The sequence below is a fragment of the Maylandia zebra genome, linkage group LG9 (genome assembly GCF_041146795.1).
Source record: "Maylandia zebra isolate NMK-2024a linkage group LG9, Mzebra_GT3a, whole genome shotgun sequence".
Lineage (NCBI taxonomy): Eukaryota > Metazoa > Chordata > Actinopteri > Cichliformes > Cichlidae > Maylandia > Maylandia zebra.
Window position 1 is genome coordinate 18392042 of NC_135175.1, and position 27867 is coordinate 18419908.

Here is a 27867-nt window from a genome sequence, read left to right on the forward strand (position 1 = left end):
CAACTCCAGCAGAGAGCAGGCAATTGAAGAGAGACAGAAAGTAAGACATAGATAGATAGATAGATAGATAGATAGATAGATAGATAGATAGATAGATAGACTAATTAGATGCATGCATTAATGCTTATACTCCTGTCAAAATAAACTTTTGTTTTTAAAAGCTACAAAATTCTGATCTCTGTGTTGATCTTTTATATTTCTATGTGACTCAGTCTGTGACATGGCTCACGCAGGTGCAGTGGTTAAACACAAACTCCGCGCCAGATTTTTGTTTTCTTTTTTTTGCATGTTGGCACAAGGATTAGCCATGAGTTTAAAACTAAACTCATAGCCTAAAATGTTATAGTTATCATTATAGTAGAAAAGTAATAATAAAGACCATGGAAATGATCAAAGAAGACAAAAGCCTATTCCTTATTATTATTATTATTATTATTATTATTATTATATTAGTATAGTATTTTTTTAATGTTATCGTTATGTTATAAAATTACTAATAAAAAAATCTAAATATCCTCGTCATTATGGGCATTACTAGTCCCGAGTAGTATTATAAATTATACTGCTAATACCATATTTTATATATACAATGTACTTGGCAGGTAGGCTAGCTGTTAGTGGGCCTTTACCCCAAAAAAGCTGATAGGCCCCAACTCTCTTTTATGCACATACCCGGTTAGCTAGCACCAGTAAGCCAGCAACATCAACTTAAAAGTCAGCTATTATTATTTTTATCGTTTACGCGTGTGCTTTTATTTTGAAATGAAATGGCGTGTTACCTGGGGAAGGAAAAAAAGCTGTGAAATTGTGCTTTGTAGCCTTATGTGTGGTACTTTCCTCCAAAGTCATTGTGCTAATGACATTGTTAGCCTGTCAGCACCCCATTGCTTTATGAGGCTATATCGCTAATAAATTAGAGTAAGTAAAGGTGTTAGAGACATTTTACACCAACGAGCTGGAGAAGTCGTTATTTTTTTGTTGTTTTTTTTTAGTTTCTTTGGATTTTGCTGCTCAATCCGCTTGAGTCCGTTCCGCGGAGGAATGCGAAGTCCATGTCGGGTTTTGTCGCCTCTCCCTCAAATTAACTTTAATGTAAAATATATAAAGCAGCTGCGCGCTGTCTCTCTCCCCACATACACACACCAGCCAATCAAGAGCGCAGCAACAGCCCACACGTAGCCTATGCTGAGCGAGCGCGCGGAGCGGAGAAACGCCTGGCAGACCCGGAGCACAACGCGAGGCAGCCAAACCGCTGTCTGTCATTAGCTGAGAGTGTGACACAGGAGTGACAGAGGGGAGAGAGGAGAAGGAGAAGGAGGGAGGAGTGAGCGGTCCCGGTAAACAGACGAGCCGGCCTGAGAGGAGCCGAAGAAAAAAAGAAGAAGAAGAAGACCCCGAGAGAGAGGAAGGGCAGAGAGGTAGAGAGAGGGAGACTGACAGGCGTTACCGAAAGACAAACCGAAGCGTCGACATGAGCGGTCAGTTTGAGGAAGATATCCACGACCGGGGCGAGAGGAAGAGCAGTAAATCCCCGACACTGCTCTCCTCTTACTGCATAGACAGCATTCTGGGCCGCAGGAGTCCCTGTAAGGTCAGACTGATAGGGGCTCAAAGTTTGACGGGTCTGCCCGGCAGAGTGGAGCTCGACAGGACCGCCGACGGTGAGTTTATTTTAAAGGGAAAATTGGAATGATAGTTTACATCGGTTGGCAGTTTTGTAAGGAGGGGTGAATTGGTAACAAAGCAAACTAATTTAGCCCTAAAGTATGTGAGTAACGCTTCTGCAGGAGTTGCTCTAATGAAGCTTGTAGGTGAGCCCATTATAGCCCCAAGAATCTCTCTTTGATTAATTAAAGTGTTTCCACGACTAAGCAGGCCATTTTAAAGGCCGGTGAAAATATTACATTTTATTTTAGCTTTGAAGAAAATTGAAGTGCCTGTTCGTTATTTTTGACATCCTTCTCACGCTTCTCTCTCAGGGCCAACTAAAGAGCCAATCTCTCTCAGCGCTGACATGCACCTGCCTCCAAAGCTCCGCCGGCTGTACGGACCTGGGGGGAAGTATCTCCATGAGCACGCAGAGAAGCTGGAGAGGGAAAGGCTCCTGCTGGAGCAAGCTAGCGAAAGCCTCAAAATCAGCCAGGCGCCACAGGTGAGCATCAGCCGTAGCAAGTCCTACCGAGAGAACGCGTCGCTGAGCCGGGGAGAGGGTGACCAGAGCCCCGGAGAGGCCTCGGAGGATGGCAGCATGGGACTGGTGGAGCTCGGTCCGCTGAAGTTCGAGGAGGACGCAGGGAAGGAAGAAGAGGGCTGCGGGGACGCGGTGGCGCTATCCCCGAAGGACGAGGAGAGGGAGAGTTTGAACGCCGGGGATGGGGACGTGAGGGACGGGGAAGACAGCGTGTGTCTGTCGGCGGGCAGTGACTCGGAGGAAGGGATGCTGAAACGGAAGCAGAGAAGATACAGGACTACCTTCACCAGTTACCAGCTGGAGGAGCTGGAGAGAGCTTTCCAGAAGACTCACTACCCCGATGTCTTCACCAGGTGAGAGAAAAGAGAAAAGAAAAGAAAAAACAAAACAAAACAGGAAGTGTTTGGAAAAAATGTTGTTTTTTTATTGTAAAATTTTAACTTGATTAAATACAGTTTATTTTCAGTTATTCTGCATCACTCCTTAACGAATTTAAAAGGGACGATTGTAGGCCTATTAAATTGAATTTTAATTTCCATGTAAAACATATATATAACTGCGTTGCCCTACATTATTATTATTATTATTATTATTATTATTATTATTATTATTATTATTATTATTATTATAGCTAAGAGTTAAATGAACACGCTTAAACCTTAAACGAGCCATGTTCCTTCATACTTCCATAACTGAAGGCGATAATTAATTGCATTTATTTTTAAATAAACACTTCCCCTAGCCCATAAAAATTTTTCAGAAACAGTCCCAGTAATTCCACGCGTGTGTAACAGGACACTGCGCCGATCACAGCTCATAAAATGCCCCACACTAAATCCGTGCTTTAAATAACTGAGCACAATGGGCCTGTAAGTGCTAACGGGGAGACCCCCCTTATTAAAAAAAGAAGGAAAGAAACCCAGTGCCTGCTTCTACATATGGCAGCGGTGTTCCTGCGTGGAGGAATAATTAAGTGGAGCAGCTCAGGTTACCTGTTGGACATGATACTGCGAGCTCAAAGTCAGGGCCTAACCTCAAGCCCAAGGGCAGGTGTACAAACGCGTTGTTCCTACACATACACACACACACACACTGAAAGAAATCCAGAGCTTTACAAGCTGATATTTTATACATTTTGTTAAAATTATGTTATCCAGGATTTTTATTTTTATTTTTTTTTTAGTAGTTTGAACCAAAACCAAATAAAATAACCAAATAATAATAATCAATCTCATTCATTTTCTGTTAAATTGACACTTCTGACTTTTCTTCTGAAACATCACGCAAAATTAATTTTTCCAATTTTCCTATTGGGGATTATTCATATATATTTTTTATTTTATTTTTCAGTCGATCTACTTTAAGGCGACTCGTGGGTCTAATTTGAACCGCGAGCTCATCTTGTGTATAGCTGAAGGGAGCGTCAATTGCTTTGTGGCAGGCTAGTTTAGATGTCATTATTTCAACCATTATGTTGTTACGGTGACAGGCCTTGGCTAAGGAAAATCTAACAATCACTAGGCCTATTTCTTTCCATCCGTGACAGGGAAAATAGAATATGGCTATGGCGTCTTTCTGCAGTTCATGTCGGGGAAGAGAGGGGGAAAAATCCAGCCTATTTTTGGTCGTCTATTGTTGACAGTGAACAACAGGAGGGGACAAAACAGCAATTCTGCGTTGCTTCCAAATGGTGGCCTGTAACCTTGAATCTTTTCTTACTGTCTCTCTGCTTTTTCTCCCTTCCTCTTTCTGTCTTTGTTATTCTTTTTATTTCATTTTTTTTAGAGAAGAGCTCGCAATGCGCCTGGATCTCACCGAAGCCCGCGTTCAAGTAAGTGGCTCCGTGTTTCTTTTATCTGAAAAAAAGAGAAGCTTGACTTGTAAATCAAATATAAGGGAGGGGGTGGAGGGGAGAAAAGGAAAAGCAGCATCCTCTAATGTTTTATCTGTCCTCTATAAAATGTCTCCGATATGCAGCGCTGGATAATAACCGGTGATATGCGTCACTGATTGAGGATCAACGATTACGGGCCAATTTGAGGCAATAATTTATTACAGTAAAATGTGTTAAATGGCCCCAGTCGCTGCGCGGGGAAGGTCCTTCCTGTTATTGAATGTTATTACACGCAAACTGGGGACGTTTTAGTGGCTATTAAGCCGAGGCCGGCGATTCATAAAAAGCATACTTAGTGCAGGAGCAAACACTGTCTGTATTCCCGGGATGAGATGGTGTTTGAATTCCCATCAGAGGGCACAGATAGGGGGCGAGGCCGAGGTGTGTGTGTGTGTGTGCGTGTGCAAAAAAAAAGAATGAAAGAGAGAGGAGGTGGAGGGAGGGGAGGGAGAGAAAGAGGGGAGGGATAATGCTATTTGATTTCCCATTATGTGATTGCAATAGACCTGCATTGATCCGATGCTCTGCACTTGGGAGCGAATGAGAGACCATTAAAGGTGTTTGCTCCCCCTCACCCCTCCACCACCAACAACCCCCCAATCCCACTCTCTCTCCATCCATCCATCCGTCCATGCCCCCCCTCCTCTCTCCCTCCCTCTCTCCTTCGCTTTGCACTGAAAGCGTGGCTTGCATGTCGAAAGCCCGGGCTCATAACCAGAGAGACAGTTCAAACACGGTGGAAGCTCCGAGATGTTATGGCCGAAGGTAAAACAACAGATGTCTCTTTAGGGGCCGTAGGTGAACAAATCACTTAACGGGCGCCATCAGGAGGTGATAAAAACTCATAAATTCCCGAGGGGCTGTGTAATGCTAAACAGCCCTCTGGGAATTGTGTGTGTGTGTGTGTGTGTGTGTGTGTGTGTGTGTGTGTGTGTGTGTGTGTGTGTGTGTGTGTGTGTGTGCGTGCACGCGCACAGTGCCTGTCGCTCAAGCCCCTGCTCTGTTCAGTCACTTTCCACATGTTGACATTTTGCTCATTGTGAGAGTCCCGTGCTTCTGCAGTGCAAACTGGGCAACAGTGGATGCGTGGGAAAGTTAAATAGTCTCTTGGATGGAAGTCACTCGTTCGACGTCTCTTAAGAATTTAATTTAAAGCGCATTAATTGTTATTGGAGCCAGTTCAGCGGTAATTTTCTGGATCTTTTGTTAACACCGCTCTTAATTATCTCTCCCCACCCGAAGCCCGTCTACAGGGAGGAGGGTTTAATTAGACAGAAAGTAGATTTAAGGGACCGTGAGCGGCGGGGTTTACCTTGCATGTAATTACCGGTGACTTTCCGCCTGTTGGCCACCACCTGAACTAGACAACTATTAGACTACACTGACACAACATTCAATAGAGATTATGTTAATTAGAGTGCGACATTGCTGTGAAGTAAGCAGGATAGAGAGTTATAGATCTAATTTTAACCTGGGTTACAACTAGCTTTGAGCAGACGCCTCTTTTGCCTCTATGTAGGAAATTTGCTCTTTCTTTTCTCCTTTATCACTTATTAGTGTAAAAGTAATATCTTTTTGTGTTGTATCTGCCATCTTGCTCCTAATACTAATGTGTTTCTCATCTTTTTCTGCCCTCAGGTGTGGTTTCAAAACCGAAGGGCCAAGTGGAGGAAACGCGAGAAGGCCGGGGTGCAGGGCCACCCATCAGGCCTGCCATTTCCAGGCCCTCTTGCAGCGGGCCATCCTCTCAGCCACTACCTAGAGGGAGGACCCTTCCCTCCTCACCCACATCCAGCTCTGGAGTCTGCATGGACGGCTGCAGCAGCTGCAGCTGCAGCCTTCCCAGGCTTGGCTCCACCACCTCACAACGGCTCTGGCCCACCCTTGGCTGCCCCACTCGGCCTGGGCACCTTCCTGGGCACGGCTGCCATGTTTCGCCACCCTGCCTTTATTGGACCCACTTTTGGCAGGTAAGCTGCACCGATCGACAGACTTCCCTTGGATCTAATGAATGATAATTCTTTGGACAACGCATCTCCCGTTGGACTTTGTTCCTCCAATAAAAAATTGACCTTCATGTTTATTCCTGTGTTTTACAGTAAATGACAACAATTTTAGAGGCAGACACAGACAGAAAATGCAGAGCAGCATTAGAGCTTAAAATAAACTGCCAGCAACTCTAATGAGTGATGTTTACACTAATCCTCAGTCACACTCCCTCACTGTTTATCTCAGTGTCTGATTACAAATATGTTATACTGTTAACCATTCACAGTGGCATGTAATCACTCTGTCAAACACCTTAATAAATTAACAGAACGTGTGATTGTGCAAGACAAGCTGTGAGGAGGGGTGACACGATACTCTCCATATGCCACAGTTACCTTCTCCATTATACACCATTATGCTTTCCATTTAGCTTTAATATAAAAGAAGTCAGCATGGAATACATGACATAAATCTTTCCAAGGAGGAGGTTTGAGAATTCTAATGAGCAGGCAATACTGTTCCTCTTCGTACGCCATCACACTGACAGGATTTTGGGTCTGATGTAGGAAGCAAAGAGAGTGAAATGCATAAATTAAACTTGAATATGGTTTTAATTTCAAATAATATATATAGATTTCTGCATTTTGTTCTTCTTTCAGGCTCTTCTCCAGTATGGGTCCTCTGACCAGTGCTTCCACCGCTGCAGCTCTCCTCCGTCAGCCCGCACCTCCTGTAGAGAACCCCTCCCACACGGGGCCCGTCCTCCCTGACCCTTCCTCATCTTCCTCCACTACTACTTCTTCAGCCGCAGCGGACCGCAGAGCCTCGAGTATCGCCGCGCTGCGCCTCAAGGCCAAGGAACACTCAGCTCAGCTCACCCAGCTAAACATCCTGCCCACCGGAGCCACAGGGAAGGAGGTGTGCTGAACACTCAACACCAGCTCTAGACCTCCCCGTCCTGGGCTTATGTCCCATCCCACGACACCCCACCCAAAACTTCTCCAAATACCCCATTTGTACCTCTGGAAGCTGAAGTCCTGTTTGCCCCCCCCCCCCTCCATGTTTAGCCATCCCTGTTACCTCATGTTTCCCCACCCCCAAAAATAGCACGACCAAATTTAAAGGAGCACTGGTTTTATAAAGGTGTGTGTGTGTGTGTGTGTGTGTGTGTGTGTGTGTGTGTGTGTGTGTGCGTGGTAATTGCAGTTATTATTACATTGCTTTACACTCCATACACACACTTCCCTGACAGACAGTCCACTAAATTACATATTTAACTTTTTAAAATGTTTCCACATTTGGTTATTTTAAGACACAGTCTAACAGAAGACTTTTAAATATTTCTTGATTCTTTTATAGTATACATGAACGTGACTTACACAGTCTAACTACCAAATAGATAAAAAAAATACAATTAAATTAATAAATAAAATAAAAAAATCACCATTGGAGGAAGGTGGAAGTATATTTACTAAAATAATGTACTTAAGTACAAATATTTTGAGTATTTCTACTTCACTTTTGCGACATTCCAAAGGCCTTTACGTTATTTAAATATTAAATACAATTTAACTAGATTAAAACTGTGTCCACTTATTGTAATCCATTTTAACCTAATTGTTTTTAATAAATGTGGGTGACACCAAAAGGCCGTTTTTAATCCACAGTTTCTGTGCATTTTTCTAATTCTTTCTCTGCATTCAATTATTTTAAAAACACCTTTTTCTTTTTTTTAACCGACCATCTTCAGGCTGTTTTTACTTAAGAGTCTGTCATCTTCCACACACACACACACACCCACACGCACGCGCGCGCTGTGAGAGCTGAAGAACCGCAGGGGAACCCAGACTTCTAGAAAGAAATCTTGTGCTACTTCAAATGTGGACAACGGCGAGTGCTCGACATTAACACTGCTTAATCTGTATGCACTGATGTGGGCTGAGCAGGTCTGCATCTATGACAAAGGCGTGTTGGAGGAGGTCCACCCTGAACCAAAGGAAAACTGTCCATAGACCTTCCATAGCCTTCTCTTCTACAAGCCTGACTCCTCTCCACTGCTCGCCTACCCGACCGTCACACTCAGCCGTCATATATACGTATATATATATAAATATATATAGGCCTATATTTTTAAATCCCTGTATCAGTTCAGTGTGGTTTAAGGTGGTTTGAGTCCACGTCAGCACGAGATTTCTGTAAATTTACTGCAATTTTTCTCCTCCCTGTCTGATTATCGCAGCGGTGGCATTTCCGCTGAGTGTGACTGCAGGGCACGCGAGCAGCGTAGAGATCTGGTGTTTCTTTAATGACCTGACTGTGTGAGAGAAAACTGTACATACTGCGTTTAAAAAATAAAAAAAGGGGGGGGGAAGTAAAAAAAAAAAAATCAAAACAAGGTCGTGTATATTTCAAGAGACCGTGTTTTGATCCTTTGCACTCGGTGTAGTGTGTAATGAATGTCGCCCTGTGTAGAATTCCACCCGTGTTTATCAATTATTAGGTTTTTAGATAATTATTTATGTCACCCTCCCTACCCCCCTTAAGGAAATGAGTGAAGGACGCTTTTTGTTTTTGTTTTTCTTATAATTATTAAGTGATTGTACGTTTCCTGGTTTAATATAACTAATTTGAATAAATTACATTGGTAAAATTTGTTATCGTTTATTATTTCAGATTCCTTTAGGACTCACATAGGCCTAAAACCAGGAAAATTAAATAATGCGAAATAGAATATTATAGAACTATTAATAAAAAGTGTTATGGAAAAAAAAATACGCTTTCTGTCTTAAATTGAATATTTATTTATTTATTTATTTTAAATGTATGCCACCGGTGCCATTAGAGAGCAATGCTGGAATGTAAAATAAATATCCAGCCAGCTTCACTCACAGGTTGCCTGGTGTTCACTCATGCCTGCAGGCCAGCTGAAACAAAGAAGAGGAATCTATCGAGATGCAGCTCCACCTGCAGAAAGCCAAAATCCATGAGGTGTTTAATCCGGTGCGCTGCGTGCGTCTATCCTCTTCAGTGGAGTTGACAAAATACTGACCATATATTCATGAGCTTAATCCCCAACATGTGAAACGCGCGACAAAGGAGAGGGGTTTTCAATTAGATCGCCCACTTTATCTTGGGGGGCCCGTCACAAAACTTCCTTTAAAACCCTTTAAAGGCGCTAAATTGGTCTTAACATCTGTAATGCCGTCTCGATGGAAGCGAGTCCCCTTTGTCATTAATGAAGTAACAAACCACTTCATCAAACTGCTTTCACACACACAACCTCGTAGAGTTAATTCCCCTCAATCCCCCCCTCTTCCCCTCCTCTCTCTCTCTCTCCATTGGATCTCGCTATACTGATGCAGGACTATTACAGCAATCAATGGTTACTCTCCTCGGTGCCCGACCAAATCGCGTGAAATTACCCTGCGGATTAATGTAGCCCATGTTTTTATTGTGTGCATCTATGGAAGAAGAAGAAAACCTGTTCTTGTCCCTTCAGTGCTCTTTGCTTTATGATCTTATACCTGTTAATCAGCCATTTTACTCCAAACATGCAGGAATTAGATCCGGCAGTAGACTGATGGAAAGATGTATCTGAATTTATCCCAATGCAGCTTCTGACAAAGTCATCCAGCCGCCCCTTGGAGCATAATGCCGAAAAAAAAGAGATAAAAACCAATTTTCTCCTATGTGCCCAAACCACCATCCACGATGTGTGAGAGCTCCATGTTTTTTAAAATTTCCCCCATTCTTTTGCTCAAGCTCGGTGGAGCGTGTGTGTTTTTTTCCTGTATAGGGTTTTGATGAGATTGTCCGGGAAGTTTTAATCTTATTGTGAATATAACTAATGAATGGCAAACCAATTTGTCCCTAATATCTGGGGAATGCCAGGAGGCGGGTGACCCGCTGGGAGCGAGGCTTAAACTTTCTTTGCAGCGCAAAAAGGCGAGAAAATTGAAATGCTGTCGAAGGCCAATGGCTCTGGATTTATAAAGTCACACTTGTTGGATGTGTGCCCTTCCATTCAAGACAGCGCCTGCACTTGGGATTAGGCCAGGAGGCTCCTTATTGCATGAATGACCATGATAATGAATGTTGATATAAAAATGGGGCCGGCTGTCCAATCGCGAGCTGTTTTCTTGCAAACTGGCTGCAAGAAAAAAAAGAAAGGGGAAAAAAAAAGACGCCAAATCTGCATTATTTGCTGGATTGCGTCAGTGCAGCGGGTCTTAATGCTACTGCCCGCCTCTCGCAGGTAAATCCAAACGTCCAGAAAATCTCCCCCCACTGACTTGTCTGCCCATTTTCATCATTCTCCTTCTCCTTCCCCGAGCTGCTGGACTTGATTTGGTCCGTGATTTTGGATTCTCCCGGGCCTCGTCTCCCCCACCACGTCCCTGCCAGAGAGAATAGGTCCAATCACTCCACAGCCTCAGCCGGATCAGTCCTCACTCAGTCCCCGGGAGAGGAGCTCTAAAAGGCGCTTTGATGAACGGCTCCCCCTCCTTTCCCCCCAGGCGGAGAACCAGGCCCGATGAAAGACCTGAATAGCAGGGCCATGGCTCTCCGCTCCCCTCTCGGATCGCCCCTTAATTCCCCCGTCTCTCTTGCTCTCATCCAATTAGCTCAGTGTATTAAGCGGTTTATCGTCTCATAACCGCCCTTTCAGCTCCAACAAGGGAGACACTTTGCAATAGGACCAGCTCTCCTTTTGACACCCTCTCTGGTGCTTGTATGTTCCACCGCGCTATGAATAACAGCGACAGAATAGGGGACTAATTCCCTCATCAAAGCCTACCTTGTCCATCGCTGGTCAAAACGACAAGCAATAAAGCTTAACACGACAATACAAAGAGACTTGTTCGACCTTATTAGCTTAGCAGGGTCAAATTAATGCAGGGGACTTCATTTGACTGGTTTACTGCAAAGCGGGAGGACAAAACGAGGGCCCATACTCAAAAAACCCCGCAGTCTGATAGAGGGAACAGGAGGCCTGAGCACGGCTACTGTGAGCTGAGGGTGATTAAATGGTGGGGAAAGTAAAGAAGGAAAAAAACAAGTTAGTGAGGGAGAAGTAGTGGAACTAATATGCTTTAATAAATATGTAAAGTTATGTCTGTAAATGCATGCAGACGCTTTCTCTCACACACACTCAGCATGTTCTATCCATTGCATAGTGAATCACGGTTTAAGTGTTCGGCCCACTTAAGGTTGCCTTCACAAGTCACAGTGGTTTGAAGTGATTTGTGAGGCGTACAGTGTTTATGGAAATGCACACGGCAGGATGGAGTAAAAAAAATCCCTCGACTGTATTAACACAAAGGAGAATTCTTGGGAGGAAAAACGCGAGAAACACTCAAGCAGCGGGTTACATGTTGAACTTTAAGTAGAGCTGAGTAAATACAGCCAGCATTTAGTACGCACAGGCTGGCATTACTATAGATTAACATGCATTTGGGCAAACGTTATAGTTTAATCCCTTTAACGGTGTGCTTGCACTGGGAGCAATCAGTGAGCAGGAATGCTTCGTGCACTGGGATTTAACTGGGTAAAATACTCTACCCTCAAATGATTACCTAGAACAAACTAACATGTCAATATACAGGCTTATAAAATGTCCTAATAGAAGGCTTTAAGTCTTCTCTCAGCTCCTGATTAGACTTATTTCTGGGACATGACTTTTCTGTGTTGGTCTTTATGTGAAAATAAGATTAAAAAATTAATGTATATAATATTAGGACATTTATTTCATTTAGTACTCATTATAGACTTTATTAGCAACAGTTTGATGCAGGAGCTATATTATTAACACTACATATAACCTGCTGCAGCAGATTCTAATCTATATGATCCTGAAGATGCGGAGGAAAGTGACGAGCTACATCAGGCTCTGGACACAGATTACTGGGTAGTATGATTGATTCATTGTTGCTTTCAGTGGTCCTGTGAGCAAATGATGCTGAATGACACTCTATTTAGCTACCCAGATGTCCCACTGTTGTGAACATTTTTTCCCCCAATTTAATAAATCTGACTTTTATCACAGTGCCATCACAGTGCCATTACAGTGGCAAACCAGGATCTCCACCCACCCAGTTTGTCGTCTCCCCCACCCACTCCCCAAACAACACAGGACTAACTTCTTATCCATTTAGCCTTTTATTGAGGTTTCAGTATGAAAAACATTAAATTGTTCAATATCAAAATATTCTGATCATTACAAAGAAACAGGACAAAAATCCTACCGAGAGATACAACTCTGTTACACAGAACATTAAATGCTTTAAAAACAATTTGCACAGAGGAGGAAGGAGGAGAGAGAGAGAGAGGGGGGGGGGGGAGGTGAAAGAGATGAAATGACATCAGTTAAAACAGACGCAGTGGAGGAGAAGATCAGCTGTTCGATACTGGGACAAAAGAGCGAGGGAGCAGCGCGTGTGGCCTGCCTCACCCCGTCTCTCCCTGCATCCTCCTTTACTCTTTTCTTTCATCCACTGATCTGACTCACACACGCACACAGACACACACACAGGATGAATGGTAGTAATCAGAACAAGTGTCCGATCGCTGCAGGCATCCAGTGGTCTTAGAGGCTGGGGTCACTATCATTGGGTAATTAGCTGCTTTTGGACTATACTGGCTGCTCTGAGGATAAGTCATTTTTACACTCTCACACTTACACACACACACACATCTGGGCACAGCTAGCCTCTGCACGCACAATAGGCTGTCATTTAGGTATGATTGCTGCTCCCCTTTACCATACAGAGCCAGGGTGACGGGGTCAAATAATGAGAGAGTGTGTGTGCGGATGGGGAAGCTGTGATTGGGTTTTAAGCTATATTACAAGACCATTAGCTACAGGGTAGATGACATAAGGGTTAGGAGGCTGAGGTCTATATGTGGAAACTGCAAACAAAGAAAACAGATGTGGTTGTGTGAGCATATGTCCAGCTTTTTGAGTCAGAAACTGGAGCCTCTTGGTGGTGACGTCTTCATGGAGGTTTATGTTGTTTTACTTGAGGGAGGAGAAAGCCTGGAAGAGTTTGGCCAGGTTAATCTCCGAGTACCCGCTGGATGCCAAGGCTTTGTCTGGTACATCCTTTAGCTTCTGATAGACGTCTTTTTCTTCATTCATCTTGTTAAAAGGTTCTGAAGGAGGACAGAAAGAAGATTTGATATTGTTAGAGCTCTGTAGAAGGATCATGCATGCATTTCAACCTAACTATTCACTCTTGGATGACTTCAGCTGCCCTCCATCCATGGGATTAAGCTGTGCAGAGTCCTACTGTAGAGTAACAGAGAGCACAATGACTTTGTTTCTACTCATAAAAACTTAAAGAGTGTTTTAACCTTAAGTGGAGAGAGCTAACAGATCCAATGCTATCTGCAAGTAATGCTATCAAGTTTGAGGGCTAGGAGGGAGACCACACAGAATTGGACTGATGGGTCGATGGCACACACACACACACACACACACACACACACACACACACACACACACACACACACACACAAGATCGATAGAAAACCCCAACGAGAGCATCAAGTCAATATTTTGCCCCCGTTATCTCTCCAGGTGGGCCGCAATAAGGCCAGAGAGAAGACTGAGCGGGCAGGGCGGCCACTACAACCAAATCTTTACAGTATTATACCAAGCGTCAAGTGTAGATGAAGTATCATCTACCAAGTAATAACACAGCGTCAAACCAATGAGTGCAGCATGCGACATCAGGTATAACAGCGAGCTGATACAGGTGAAGAAGCAGGAAAATGGGCACTGTGTTTTTAATCTTTTCATTTTCAATTATAGGGGAGAAAGAAAAAAAAAACCCTCACAAGCCGCAGTCATCACTTTTATTCACTTTACTTGCAACTTGGTCCTCGGAGCTTCGAATAAAAATCATTTAGGCACCAGCACCACTTATTTGTAAACAACAACAATCAGAGGGTGTCAGCAGCAAATTAAAGTCAATGAGCAGTGAGGCTGTGGAAAATTGCATGGGGCATTTTTTTTAAACTATTATTTCCTGACACTTTATAAAACAAATGATAAATTGAGTAAATAATTTGCATATTAACTGATTAAAAAGAAAAAAAAAAAACAAGCTGGCTGCAGCTGGGACTGTGGCCGTCTTCAGATGTTTAACTTTGGACGATTTCAGAAGATCGGGCACGGATATTTTCCCCCAATTGTAGCACCCAGCAGGGGTCCGGGTGCTACATGTGCAGCCAAACTCATTCTCAGGACTGGAAATACAAACATGAGATTCACTTGCTAGCAGTGAATGCACCAGACAACAACAAAGACTTGGTGCCAAAGCAGGGTGGGAGCCGGCTAACGTCCAAGTGGACTACATCGGACATTTACGCTCTTGCAATCACGTCTGGTGGGTGATGTCTTTAAGAATGAAGGGCTGCAGTGCATGTGTGAAAACTGCTTATGTCACTGCTACCCTCAGCCCAAAGTGATGAGTTCACATTGCTGGTTTAGGTGGTATAATTCCATTAAATACTAAAGGCTTCATCTTTTTAAATGACTAAATGATTAAACGGACATCGATGTGATTAATTAAACAAAGTGTGTCTGTGTTTATCTAAATCACACACAAAGTCCTCCATATGGCCGACTGTCATGTCCTCGCCATCTCCACAGCCCTATCTCCTGTCTCGTCCTTCCTGCCTGCTGCATTAGTGGCTGCTGGATAAATACCAGCCCACCGACTGCCCAAGGGAACAAAGGTTAAATACACAGAGATCAACAGTGAGGCGCGCGCACACACAAAATACATGACAACGAAGGTAGTTAAACACTTAAAAAGCACAATAACTCAGTCACTAAAGACATCTATGTGACAGAAACAGCAATCACACATGCATGTGCACACACACCACGCACACATATAGAAGATGGTGTGGTTGACTTTAACACCAGCAGCCACTATTACCAGATAATCCTCACGTTAGCTAAGGATGGACAGGGATGGAGGGAGAAGAGAGGCAGGCAGAGGCAGACTAGTCTATTTATCTGGGGAATAGAAGGGGGGGTGATGATGCATGATCAAGCGAAAGCAATCATGTCATCATTTCTGAAAGGTAGGAGAAAATAATTCCCCCCCCCTCCTCACTCCTTTCCACCTCAATCACTGCGTGGCGAACGGATAAAAGAATGATTTAAAAGTCACGGAGAGGAAAAGAAAGAAGGAGACACCTTGCTGCAAGTCGGGGCACAGCGGGGAGTGCGGTTCAAATAAATAGATTCCCCCTAAAGAGTGAGCGTGAGGTGGAGGTGTGAGGAGAAGCGAGGGGAGGGGAGATGGTGATATTGGAAGGCCTAGATGTGAAGGGAAAAAAGGGGCAAAAATGGCAAAAGAAAGAATGAAAAGAGGAACAAAGATATGAGAACAGAACGCACACGCATCCTGAAAAGTTTGTCAAATTGATGAACCTGAATGGAAATTTGTCAACCAGGACACCATCTTTGTCTCCATGACACCCACACACACACGCGTGCACATGGTCTCTCATGCGCGCACGAGCACATCGAGTGTATCAGGGGTTATCTCTGCTCTAACTAGGTGTTGTCACACACTCGCGCACACGCTGGCGGTGCTGGGCACGAGTAGATCGGGGCTCTGCACGCTCTAACTAGGTGTAAATACAATAACAAGCCTGTAATTAAGTGAGCATGATGAAGTTAATGGAGATCGGCCATTCCGTCGGCCGCCTCCATGAATATTCTATTAGGCTGGTGGCGACGGGCAGCTGGAATAGCAGTTAATTTAATCACCACTCGGAGCACAGGGAAACTTCTTTGTGTGAGTGTAATTGCACAGAATGAATAATTGATTTGACAATCGCACCCGCGGATTTTGCCACCCCGCTTTGTATCGCCGGAGAAAGGGAGGGGAGGCGGGGAAGATGAGGAGAGTGAGGGAAGAAAATGGAGAGGAAAGAGAGGGAAAGGAGGAGAAAGAAGACAAGAGTGAGGGAAAAGAGAGAAAAAAAGACGACGAGTGGGAGGGTAGAAGAGGACCAAATGCAGAGCACTGAGAGGTGGCAGGGAAGCTGCCGGTAAATGGATCATTAGAAAAGCGCAGCTCAAGGACAATTTATATTTTATCAATGCGGCAAAATTACATTATTGCTCACACACGCAATCATACTGCCCACACTCAAGATTGAGACCTACGGAGGGTGGGGTGGGGGGCGGATGGAAGGAAGAGAAAAGCAACAGACAGAGGAAACAAGGGGGGAGGGAGATAAAAAGGGAGAGCGGGGGGGAGACAGAGAAGAAAAGTGACATGAAATGATTTGAAAGTCATTGATACGGGATGTTCCCAGCTAAGGAATGGACAGCATGGTTTTTTTTTTTTATCATAGCGGTGTGTGACTCGGCGCGTGAGTGTGTGTGAGTGTGAGCGGGCGCGTGTGTGTGCCCAATCTATTAGAGATCTCCTGCAGCGGATGAAATTACCTCCATGTTTTACTCAGTCGCAGCAATCAGGCACAAAAATGCAATGTACATGTAGATAAGACAGGAGCACGCTTGCAAATGTGCGCACACTCACAAACATACTGAAGCACCGCAGAGGACAAACACATAACACACAACACACACAAAAGCACACGCACACACGCGAGCTGATCAAATTACATTCTGCTTTGAATCAGAGCTCTTATATAAAGCTATTTTCTTTTAATGGGCTTTATTATATATGTTCAGCATAATGGTAAACATTCAGCGTTTACAATGGTTGGACAATGCATAAATACCCAGATACAATCAAAAGTATGTGACACAACGGGCAGCATATCACGATGCATGTGTACTTTTAGTAAACAACGGGAAATGCAAACACAAAAGGATGAAGCCGCTGGCGTCTTATCGCGCTTTTTCAATAAGTTCCCTTCAAAAGACCAAAACCAACATCTTGTTAGTCAATCTCTCTAACATATAAACACAGCTATCAGGAGTGCTGACAGTACGGAGCATGAAAGACTGAGAGCAGCCTGCTGAGAGTAGCAGTAGTAGAAATACTACCTCTAGTACTGCAGCTACTGGTTTCCAGTGTTAATCAGTATCACGGGCTTCTTGGTGTATTTTCCTGTATCCTCTGTTCAGTCACTATTCGCCCGTGCTAAAGTTCAACTAGCAGTGCAATTAAACGAAACCTGGAATTCTGTGAAGTTGAGAACCAAACATAAAACCCCCCAAAGCAACCTTGTTCTAAACAACAGAGTTTCATCAGCTACAGACGAATAGGGCTGCTCGATTATGGCAAAAATGATAATCACGATTATTTTCACTGAAATTGAGATCTCGATTATTTGACGATATTTATTTAACCTTTTAAGACCTACCATAGAACCAAGTCCACCAGAGCTTATATTATGTTTTTACATGTTGTAGTGCCATTTGTGGGAGCATTTCAAGTTGCTATACAACTGCTATAGCCCATATTTTAATAATATGTATGCATTAAGTCCATAATAACTACATTAATTGCAAAAAAGTGCAATAAACTACAAAAAAATTGAAAATCGTTTTTGTTTTTTTAACATATATTTCTACTTGGAGAAATTTAAGAGGTTTATCCCTCAAAACTTTAAATACAAAAAAGTTGCAAAAAATAGTTTACAACAACAGGAAATTTATTTTGAGTGTCTTCATAGTTTTATTTTGGAGATACACCAATTTTTATATACTGCAGGAAAAACGAAAAAACAATCCTATGATGCAAATTTGCAAAGAAAACAGCATGTGCATCAAAATAAACTATTTCCAGCAGTGCAATTCAAGTTCTAAGCATCACAGAAACTATTCAGAAAAGTCAAACATGACCAGTAGAGGTTTTTAAGGCCTACAAGTAAAAAACTACATTTTCCGCGAAGATGACGTCACTTCCGGTTTCGGGCAGGAAATGGCGGACATGCGATAGTTCGCGCTGACGTCTGTTTCACTGTGGGAAGTGTTACGAACAGCTGACCGGATCGGCAAAGCGTGTTTCTGGAATATTATGTTTTTGTTCCTGCAAGAGCTTTTTATGCAGTTTTTGCAAAGCTATATGTGGAAGGAAACCGTGACCGAGGACAAGCTGATGGCATAAGATGTAAGTACAACTCCTCCGGTTTATTGCGCTAGCTTACACGGTTCAGGTTCTACAGGGATTTAAAAATAGTTACACAAAACGGAGCGTGCTGCTCTGACCGGCTTTAAAGGGTTAACAATAACAATGTATTGAATAATGACTTTAAAATATAATATAAAATAGTGTGCAACACCACTGAAGCTTTTTTTTTTTTACCTCTCTTTTCAACCAACAGCAGTCACTCTCCTCTCCAAATAACTTCTGCTCTTAAATCAGCGGTCTCCAACCTTTTTTGCGCCACGGACCGGTTTATGGCCGACAATATTTTCACAGACGGCCTTTAAGGTGTCGCGGATAAATGAGGGAGGGGCTAATAATTGGCTCAGTCATTTTTAATGATCGTTGAAAGCCCAGATCGTAATCGTGATTAAAATTCGATTAATTGAGCAGCCCTACAGACGAATGCACATTTCGTAGGCTGGTAAGTATTTTTATCAGCAGGTGTGCAGAATAGCAAAATGACATGAATATATGTTTATAGCAATAAAGAAACATTTCATGCTTTGCAAGCTGAGTGCAGGCAGGGTGGAGTGGATGGAGAAGCATGTCGGGAGTGATTTACCACCGAAAGTGTGAAAGGAATATTTTACACGATGGTAGAGAGATGATGTACGTTATATCGGTTGGAGACGGGAGGCGGAGCTGGAGGCAGGTGAGTTAAAGATGCTGAGTTTTGTGTTGGCTGTGACGGAGATGGACACGATTAGAAATGTGTGTATCAGATGGAGAGCTCAGGGACAAAGTGAGACATGCCAGACTGAATTGGTTTGGATGTGCAGAGCGTGTGTACTGGGAGAAGAACATGCGAGATGGAGTTGCCAGGCAAGAGGAAAAGAGAGAGGCCAAAGAGATGTGGCGAGAGAGGAGATGCAGGTGGCTGGCAAGACAGAGGTAGAAGCAGAGGACGGGAGGAGAAGCTGAAAGAAGAAGTCAGGCAGTGCTACAGTAAGGCTGGTAGAGTTACAGTGCTGGATGATAGACATTGATAAGGCGATAATACCTAAATAGTATAAAAATAGATGGTTTTTGATTTCTCAGACATAACAAGAGGAATCCTGAACTTAAACCTGCGACTTCTGCAACTTCAAAAACATTGGAAGAAAAAAACAGCATAAAAAAAATATTTAAAAAACAAACAAAACAGATTCGACTGGTGATTCTATGCATTTAATTAGATGACGCTTCACAACAAGCTCCCACAGGTGTTTTAAGGTGACTGCCTAGCAAATCGGCAGCACTTTGATCCTTAATGGGCCCAGCTGCCAAAAGATGACTCAGTTTGAGTAACGTTTCATTCTAAAATCTTGATTTCCTTCAAGAGTCGAAAACAAAAACTTGAGCCCAAACAGAGCCAGACCAGCTCTTTTTAGTAGCAGCACTCTGTCTCTGCTCACCACCCAGAAAAAATTATATTAATAAAGCCTAGATGGTGTTTGTGGAAAAACAATGCTCATAAATCAGTGCTGGTATACAGTGACACAGTATAGAGTATAGGATCATATGTCTGCTCCCTGTAATCTGAGCAGTGCTGGCCCCTGGGTGTGTAATGCAGTAATATGGGTTATTACTGCCCCAGGACTGAGGGATAACACCGTAAACCTATATTTTATAGCAGCGTGAGCGTGCGCATGTCTATATTTTGCTGACTTTGAGGAAATGAGTTGCGTGTGTTGTATATTAGTAATTTGCAGTGCCGTGCAAAAGTCTTGAGTAGGTACTAAAAAAAAAAGAAGAAAAAAGTACCTAGTACCAGGTACTACCACCTAAATGAAAACCCTAAAAACAGAGTCAGCCGATTAATTCCAAGCAGATTTTAGTGGAAAAGGGCTAGTGGTGTTTTATTTTTCTATCCAGGTATCCTTTACTGCTTTGGCAGTGTGTTTGGGATCACAGTCATGCTGAAAAATGAAGATTTTGCTAATCTGACAATACTTTTTTTTGTATTAATATTTCCATCATTTTTGACAAGGTCGCCAAAACCATTAGCTGAAATGAAAGCCCAAACCTTCGCACAGATGGCTGTGGACACCTTATGTTGCATCCCTCTCCTGATTGCCTCCATACACCCTGATTTTAACTAAAAAAATTCTAACTTGGACTCATCACTCCATAAAGCCTGCTACCACTGATTTTCAGTCCAGTTGTTCAGTTGAGTTGTTGTGTAATTAGAGATGCCTCAGCCTTTAAAAATGGCATCTTGACAGCCACCCTTCCACTGAGACCATTTCTGATAAGGCTTCAGGAAACTGCAGGAGGATCAACTGGGTCAACCTGATCTCTCAGGTCTTTACTGGATCTCTCCACCCCCCATTTTTCTTAAGGAAGCTTATTGACTATATAGTTGTATACTTGTCCACTTATATATTTATATTTGCATGTTTGTGACAGGCTGATAATAAAGTGCCTTAAGATACAAACTGGTTGTTTGCTAAGTCATCTGTCATGTGTACACAACACTTAATATAGGTAGGGCTGGGCCATATCGTACCGTTCACGGTAATACCAGTATAATGTTGGGCAACGATAAGAAAATGAAATATGGCGATAGAATATGGGTAAAACGCGCATGTGCAGTGCCTTTGTTTTCATACGCACATGGCGCCAACTGAGAATGAGAAGAGCGAAAGCGGATCGTTGAATGAAGCGGATGAACCAGAACTGGTGCAACTTCAGTGGTGTGGAACTGGTTTAGCTTTGGTCCGTCAGATACACAACAAAGCACTACTTTTGGTAGAGCATGCTAGCGGGCCGTCGTTATTACCGTGTATTTTTGTAAAATACGGCACACTTAAAATCAGTCCTTTGATTTTTCTGAAAATCGACAGTGCCCCTTATAATCCCGTGTGCCTTATGTATGAATTCTGGTTGTGTTTACTGACCTTGAAACGATTTTATGTGGTACATGGTGCTCAGCAAATGTTTTAACACGACTTTGCTAAGCTACGAAGCCGCACCGCTTGATGGATTGTCGGAGAATTACGGGTATTGTAGGCAGGAGCCTCACGGAGTGATACGTACTGTGCTTCAACATAATATTACCGTATTGTTTGTGTATAACCTCTTTTTAAGTTTTGTGGATATTATACATGGTTATGCTGAGGATATGTCGGCCAGTTTCCACTGGAAATGCCTTTTGGTTAAACTGTCAGCAAGGAATTTGCATTTGCACTGTTAAATTTTTATATAACTTTAATGCACATAAAAAAACAGCTGCTTGTTTAAGTGAAAATACATTTATGTTTTTTTTTGCACTAATAAAGTTGTGGAGTTGTAAAGTATTTTTTCTAGTGTCAATTATATCGTCAGTTATATCGTTACTGCAAATTTTCAAATGTATATCATGAAAAATATTTTTGGTCATATGGCCCCGCTCTAAATATAGGTGCCTTTTTTATGCTTGAATGACTCATAGGCCAGCATCCAGTGTCACTGAAAATGGTCGGGTGCATGGACTGGACTGAAAATAAGTGAAAAAGCAACCAGTGTACAAAGAAAAACTTTGAAAGATCTTCAGAAAACCTGGAGAACTTTTTCTCAAGACCACTTTAAAAGGTTAAAAGAAAGTCTGGATCCTTGAATGTAAATGAAAAGAAATGAAGGGTGGCTCAAGACTTTTGCACAGAACTGCAGTGGACACATTTGGTTTGTTAGTATTTCTAGACAGGATTAATGGATACAGACACACAAAGCAAAACACTGTTAACACAGTGATGTATGTGTGATGACTGAAACATGACATGTTGAATTATTGACAGAGCTTTGATAAATGTGGCCTCAATGTCATCGTTATTTTCACTTTTTAATTTAGATCAGTATTCCTAACATAGCTGTTTGAGAGCTGTCACCTTGATGGTTTCTAGCATCAGGGCATTAGAGCAGCAAGAGAAGTTTGACCATGCAGGAGCTGCCCAACAATTAATAGGCGAATCCCCAGAATCGCAGCTATCACTGCATCTGTCATGTCAGTGTTAACTTTGCAGAGTGCTGGGCAGTGCAGAACAACACTGGGTGTGACAGACAGCGTACAGTCACACATTCTGTCTCTCAAACAGGTTTTAGGGGAAGAAGCATGAAAAGAGAAAATGGAACAGTGGAGATGTGATTTATGAAAGTAAACCATCCAAGTGTGGTGAAGAACAGCGGATTGTGCTGCGGTCTGGTGAGTGAGTAGAGTAACAAGTTAACATGACTTCCACTTGCAGTTAAGACCACCGTCTGGTGGCTCATCACATCCCTCCAGGACCCTTCTGATCTGTGTATCCACTGATCTGTGACCCTTCACTGAGGCACGTTTTCTACCATGTCAAGAGGAAAGTGGACCACTTCTCTCCACACTTGTAGCTACTCTTTGTACTCTACATCTGCAACATGCTCATGTTTAACCTGAAGAAACACGGCAATTATTAGTGTGATGTGTAATGTCTGCTACATTTCTTTTTTTATACTGACAATGAGCTCTTGTCATATTGGCAGGAATAAAATTTCTGGCCATGAGATGAGAACAGTGTGTGCACTACACCTTACTCAGTGTTGCTCTAAAAGGGAGCTAACAGTAGTTTCCCAGCTGAGAATTGACAACAAGCTGATATCGACACAAATAATCAGGATGAATTAATAAGCAGAGTTTTAGTTTTTGCTCTAAGTGGATCTCTGCACTTAATTGGAACATCGCATCACTGAGCCTGAGATACAACCTGCTGGTGTTGGATGGGCTGAAACATAACGTCCCAGTTTTTGTTTTTTAAATTGGATTTTAGTCAGGTGAGATTGGGGACCAGTCAGTGGTATCAATCCCTTTGTCATCCAGGAAATGCCTGCATAGATCACCACATGAGGCCAGACATTGTGCACCAGGAGGAACCCAGGATCCAGTGCACCTGGGTCTTGACAGCAGGTCCAACGATTTGATCCTGGTAGCTAATGGTAGTCAGGGTGCCTGTAGAAGTCTGTGTCCCTACCAGGATATACATCCACAGACCATCACTGATCCACCACCAAACTGGTCATGCTTACCGATGTTATAGGCTTCACGACTTCTCCAGACCCTTTCACATCTGTCATATGTGCTCAGTGTGAACCTGCTCTCATTTGTGAAAAGCACAGGGTGCCAGAGGGTGACCTGCCAGTGCTGGTATTCAAAGGCAAATGCCAATCAGGTTGTACAGTGCAGTGAGCCCAGGGCCCACTAAGCCACCCTAATGAAGTCTGTTTCTGATTATTTGGTCAGAGACATTCACACCTGTGGCCTGCTGGAGTTAATTTTGTAGCTCTGGCAGTGCTCTTCCTGTTCCTCCTTGGGCAAAGGAGCAGATACCAGGTTTGCTGTTGGATTAAGGATCTTCTACTGCCCTGTCTAACTCTGCTAGACTAAGTGTCTGGAATCTAAATGCTGCTGAGACTATGCTGTGAGACACAGGAAACCTTTTGGCAATGCCACATATTGATGTGCCATCCTGGAGGAGGTGGACTACCTTTGGAACCTCTGCCAGGTCCATGTATCTCCTCATATTATCATTAGTAATATTCACCCAGAAAATATGGAGGAAAATGTGTCAGTGGTCTGTAAATACATTGCCGTGTTAGGAGTTGTCTCATAGTCATAAACTCCAAAGCAGCTGAAGCAGATTAACAGCCCCTCTGATACTTAACTGAACAGATAAATATCTCAAATCAAAAAGCTTTCAAGAATCATAAGTTCAGATGTTAAACAAACCCACAACCATCCAACCATTTGCTGTTTACTGAACACTGTATAGTAAACTCTGTACCCTTATAGTGGATATACTCTACAGTATTGCGCCGTGAAACACAAAAATGAGAAACTGTGGACGAGAAAGTTCAAAGAGATCAAAAACAGTGCAAAGCACAGGAGCATAAAGAAAGAGTCGAGGATTGATTGGCGACGATTTCTTGCATCTGGGCGAAGACGGAAATAAAAGCAAAAAAATGTAGGCTATAATCATGTTAGTCTCCCCCCACTCCTCCACAATGGTCCAATCCCTCCATTTTAGCTCCCTCCATCTTCTGAGTGGTCATCTGTTGATTACACGTTATATTTAACTCTGCTGTCTCACTCTTTCCCTGCCTTACTCAGGTCCCAGTGTGCACACCCGCAGCATTCAAGCATACATACATAAATAACATACATACATACAAAATTTAATCAAATAAATAAATCACTCGGCCCAGCGGCCCTTTCTAATCAAGTGACATCAATCAGGGAGAACTATGGGTAAAGAGGCCTTGCGGCTGACGCCTACTGAGTGCGCCCAGATCACTGGAGTAGCGTCTATTTGAGTCCAAGGGGGGAAATATACGCTCCATGTCCCATTATATGAGAAGGGCTATCCTTTCGTCAGCGCGCCCATTACTCCCCCTATCATTTCCCCAAATCTAAAACCTGTTTTCAATCAACACAGCCAAACGAGTGCCTGTCCAAGAGAGGGGGAGAGAGAGCGAGCAAAAAGACAGAGAGAGCAAGGGAGAAAAAGCAGTAGAGATGGACAGTGAGGGTAGGGGTAGAGGCAGAGCGATGGAGGGCTCTCTCCTTCTTTCTTCTAGTGATTGGAGCGTTTTGCATTCTGTATGTGTGTGTGATTGAATCCGACTCCTAAATTAGGGCTGTCGAGTCGAGGAGCTGAATGTCCTTAACCCCCCTTCCCATATCCAATGCCCAGGCTCCGCTACTTTTGTGTGTGTGTGTGTGTGTGAGCGTACATGTGTGTGTCACATCACTGGTGAATATTTTAAGTGCAGCCTGGGTAAAAGGTTTATGTTAAGACATTGATTGCTAATGCTATGTTGTACATGTATTTGTGAGGAAGCTTTGTTAGGACATTAAAATTCAAAGTTCAGCAGTGGCTCTACTAACTTGATTTCACTTTCAGTGGCTGTATAGCAGAGAAGGAAGAAAAATGAATAAAATATGACTAAATTTACAAAAGCAGAGCCAGTTTCAAAACAAACACAAAGTAAAACTTTGGAGGACAACTCGCCCCAAACCTTATTCTTTATCACAAAGAAATCAATCATCAATCAATATTGGTTGATGTATTAATTTGGCCTTAATTTTTCATTTGTCCCGTAGTGGAATTCAATCATCAACTGTAGATTGTTTTGGTGTAAAAGCTGGCCCGTTTGGGACAGATCAGCCTTCTTTTGAATATAATGGAAGTGGATGGCACTTACCTTACTCACAAAAAACCAAAGTCCAAGCATCATATCGTGAGCATTTTCTTTCTACTGTCTACATTCAACATCTGTGTCACTGAAGATTAAAACATCTGTACACCCATTATAAAAGGTTTAGCACTTTTAACACTGTGACAGGACGTAAACATTAATGCCACTCCCCCTCAGCTGGTGGATGTAAACAGTATAAAGACAATAGTTCCTGCATGAAATTGTTCACAACAAGGTTTCTGCATCATGTAACTAGTTATATTCTAGTAAAGGCAGACATTTCTACACAAGAGCTCTCTAACTGTGCAGCTCAAACCAAAACCACCTACAGGCCACGTGAAAAACAATGAATTCGATTTATTGCAACAAGTATGCTGGGTGTGTGTTATCTTACTTTTTTCGTCAGTATTTAGTACTTTTGTGATTGCGTATTCCCAGTCAAAGATGAACCTGTAGAAGCACAGCTGGTTGTATAGGGCCTTCTCCGAGTACTGCAGAGAGAACACAGACACACACAAAAAGATTTACTTCATCAAGAAAACCCCACCCGATATGGATTAAGGCAAAAGTGTTGTTTGGAAGCGGATGAGGAGCCTCGTGTATATTTTTCTTGCATGTGTGGAATATCCCTGTCACTACTAGTCTTATCCAGCCACCTCACCAACAACACTACTGCTCCATTTCTGCATTAATAAGTGATTAATCACCATTATTCACTCCGCCGAGAGCGGAGTCAAGATCATGACAGGAGGGGAAAAAACCCATCAACAACAGAATAATAAAAGTGGTTTACCAGTTTGAAAAACAGGCACATTAAACATAATTCTAAGAGGGTGCACCTAGCTCAAATGACTATACTTCCCTGAAAACATCTCCCTTCCTCTGTGTGACACAGTAAAGCGAGAAAACAAATTTGCTTGCTTTGTTAATCTCCACTGCAATTAAATGGAGCCACACGACAGCCTGCCAGAGGGAGAGAGGGGAAAGAGACGGAGAGGATGAGCAAGACAGCGGTGGGAGGGAGGGAGGGGAGAGAAAAAAAAGAAGAAAAACAGAGCAAAAGAAAGCAAGACTCGGAAAGAAGTGAGAGATGGTGAGAGAGAACGAAAAGAGGGGATCAGGCCTGAAATACCCTCCCTCATAATAGTTTGTTGTGATAAGCCATTGTGAGAGAGGCATGTGAACAGCCGAGGCTGTCAATTTGATTAGCCATTATACTGCATGTTTAATTGCAGTTATTGGCTCGTCATTTCCCTGCTACGCTGCAGAGGGCACGCTAAGCCCCGACCCCACACTGCCATCAGGTGTGCGCCGAGTGCTTTATTATTACCACCAGGAAGAATCCCCCGACAATCCCTGTGTGTCAGTATCCGTGTGTCTCTGTGTGTGTGTGTGTGTGTGTGTGTGTGAGTGAAGCGAGTATGTGTGCGCCCATTATACCTGCCAATCGGGAATGTGCGTAATTGTAATTTCAGTTTTTACTGCTGTGGCATAATCAAGTGGCAAGAGTATCTAATGCAGCTATACGCAAACTGTGTGATGTGTGAAAGCGAGTGTGTGTTTAATGGCTTTCTATGGCTTGCCCACATGGCACGCACAGCTGTTGACCGCTGATGCACTTGCCTAGTCAACAACCAAACCATGCGCATCCCATAATGGAGCCTCGGTTACGGTTGCCAAGGTTGAACAAGCTCGGTCGGCACAAACAGCGCGTCGCTTCTTCCTCTTAGGGAAAGAAAAAAAAAAGCACACACACACATTTGAACAATATAATGCTGATTGTGGGCGGGCCAGTCGTGCCGCACTGACTGACTGACAGGTGTCAGAAAGGCGTGGCTAAAATGTTACAGGATTGTTATTGAATTTAGAGCCCCTCAACCCCACCTCACTCTCCCACACTCACACACACACACCTACCTCGTCATTCAGCTCGGCGCTTTGTTCCTGCACTGACACCATTTCAATTTGCTCCACAAATCTGCAGCATTTTCAGCCTGACTGCCTAAGGAGCAAACCAGCTGTGAAATTGCCTCTCTCCCGGGAGTGTTGGACCCCCCAGCCCCCACCTCGTACCCCTTGCTCCTTTGCCTCCCTCATCCCTGACTGACTACCCCCCCACCCCCTTCCCTTGCCTCCCCACAGATGCACACAACCCCGACCCAGCTACAAAACACAGTTACGCCATAAGGAAGATGTGTCAGGAGGACGATAAAGTGAGGGAGAGGATGTATACAATAAAAGGTAAAAGTAAGAAATAAGAAAAGAGGCTAAATCATACAAATTGATCCAAATCACAGAGCAACAGTCTAAAATGGCTTCACGCAATAAAACAAGCACTCAAGACTTCCTCAGTCTTAAAAACACCTGCCTCTATCTTTTACGTGACACAGGTGCGCGCACATATCCAACCTCCAGAGAACTTTTGCGCACTACACTGTCGCTCAGGTACACCAGTGAAG

General features: G+C 43.2%; 2 protein-coding genes across 3 annotated transcripts in view; one reads left to right on the forward strand and one right to left on the reverse strand.

Moving 5' to 3' along the window:
- The first annotated feature begins 1144 nt into the window (after nt 1-1144).
- Nucleotides 1145-8728, forward strand: arxa (aristaless related homeobox a). Its single transcript, XM_004546574.4, has 5 exons — nt 1145-1661; nt 1980-2544; nt 3977-4022; nt 5724-6055; nt 6734-8728. The coding sequence occupies exons 1-5, from the start codon at nt 1472-1474 to the stop codon at nt 6999-7001; spliced, it is 1401 nt and encodes a 466-aa protein (XP_004546631.1). The 5' UTR covers nt 1145-1471; the 3' UTR covers nt 7002-8728.
- A 3495-nt stretch (nt 8729-12223) lies between these two features.
- pola1 (polymerase (DNA directed), alpha 1) overlaps nt 12224-27867 on the reverse strand; it is a 67406-nt gene continuing 51762 nt past the window's right edge. For both annotated transcript variants that reach the window (XM_004546576.3, XM_004546575.3), the window contains exons 36-37: nt 25803-25899; nt 12224-13226 (exon numbers count right to left, since the gene is read on the reverse strand). In XM_004546576.3, coding sequence (XP_004546633.1) covers nt 13090-13226; nt 25803-25899 — 234 coding nt within the window. In that variant the 3' untranslated portion in view covers nt 12224-13089. The remainder of the gene's footprint in view (nt 13227-25802; nt 25900-27867) is intronic.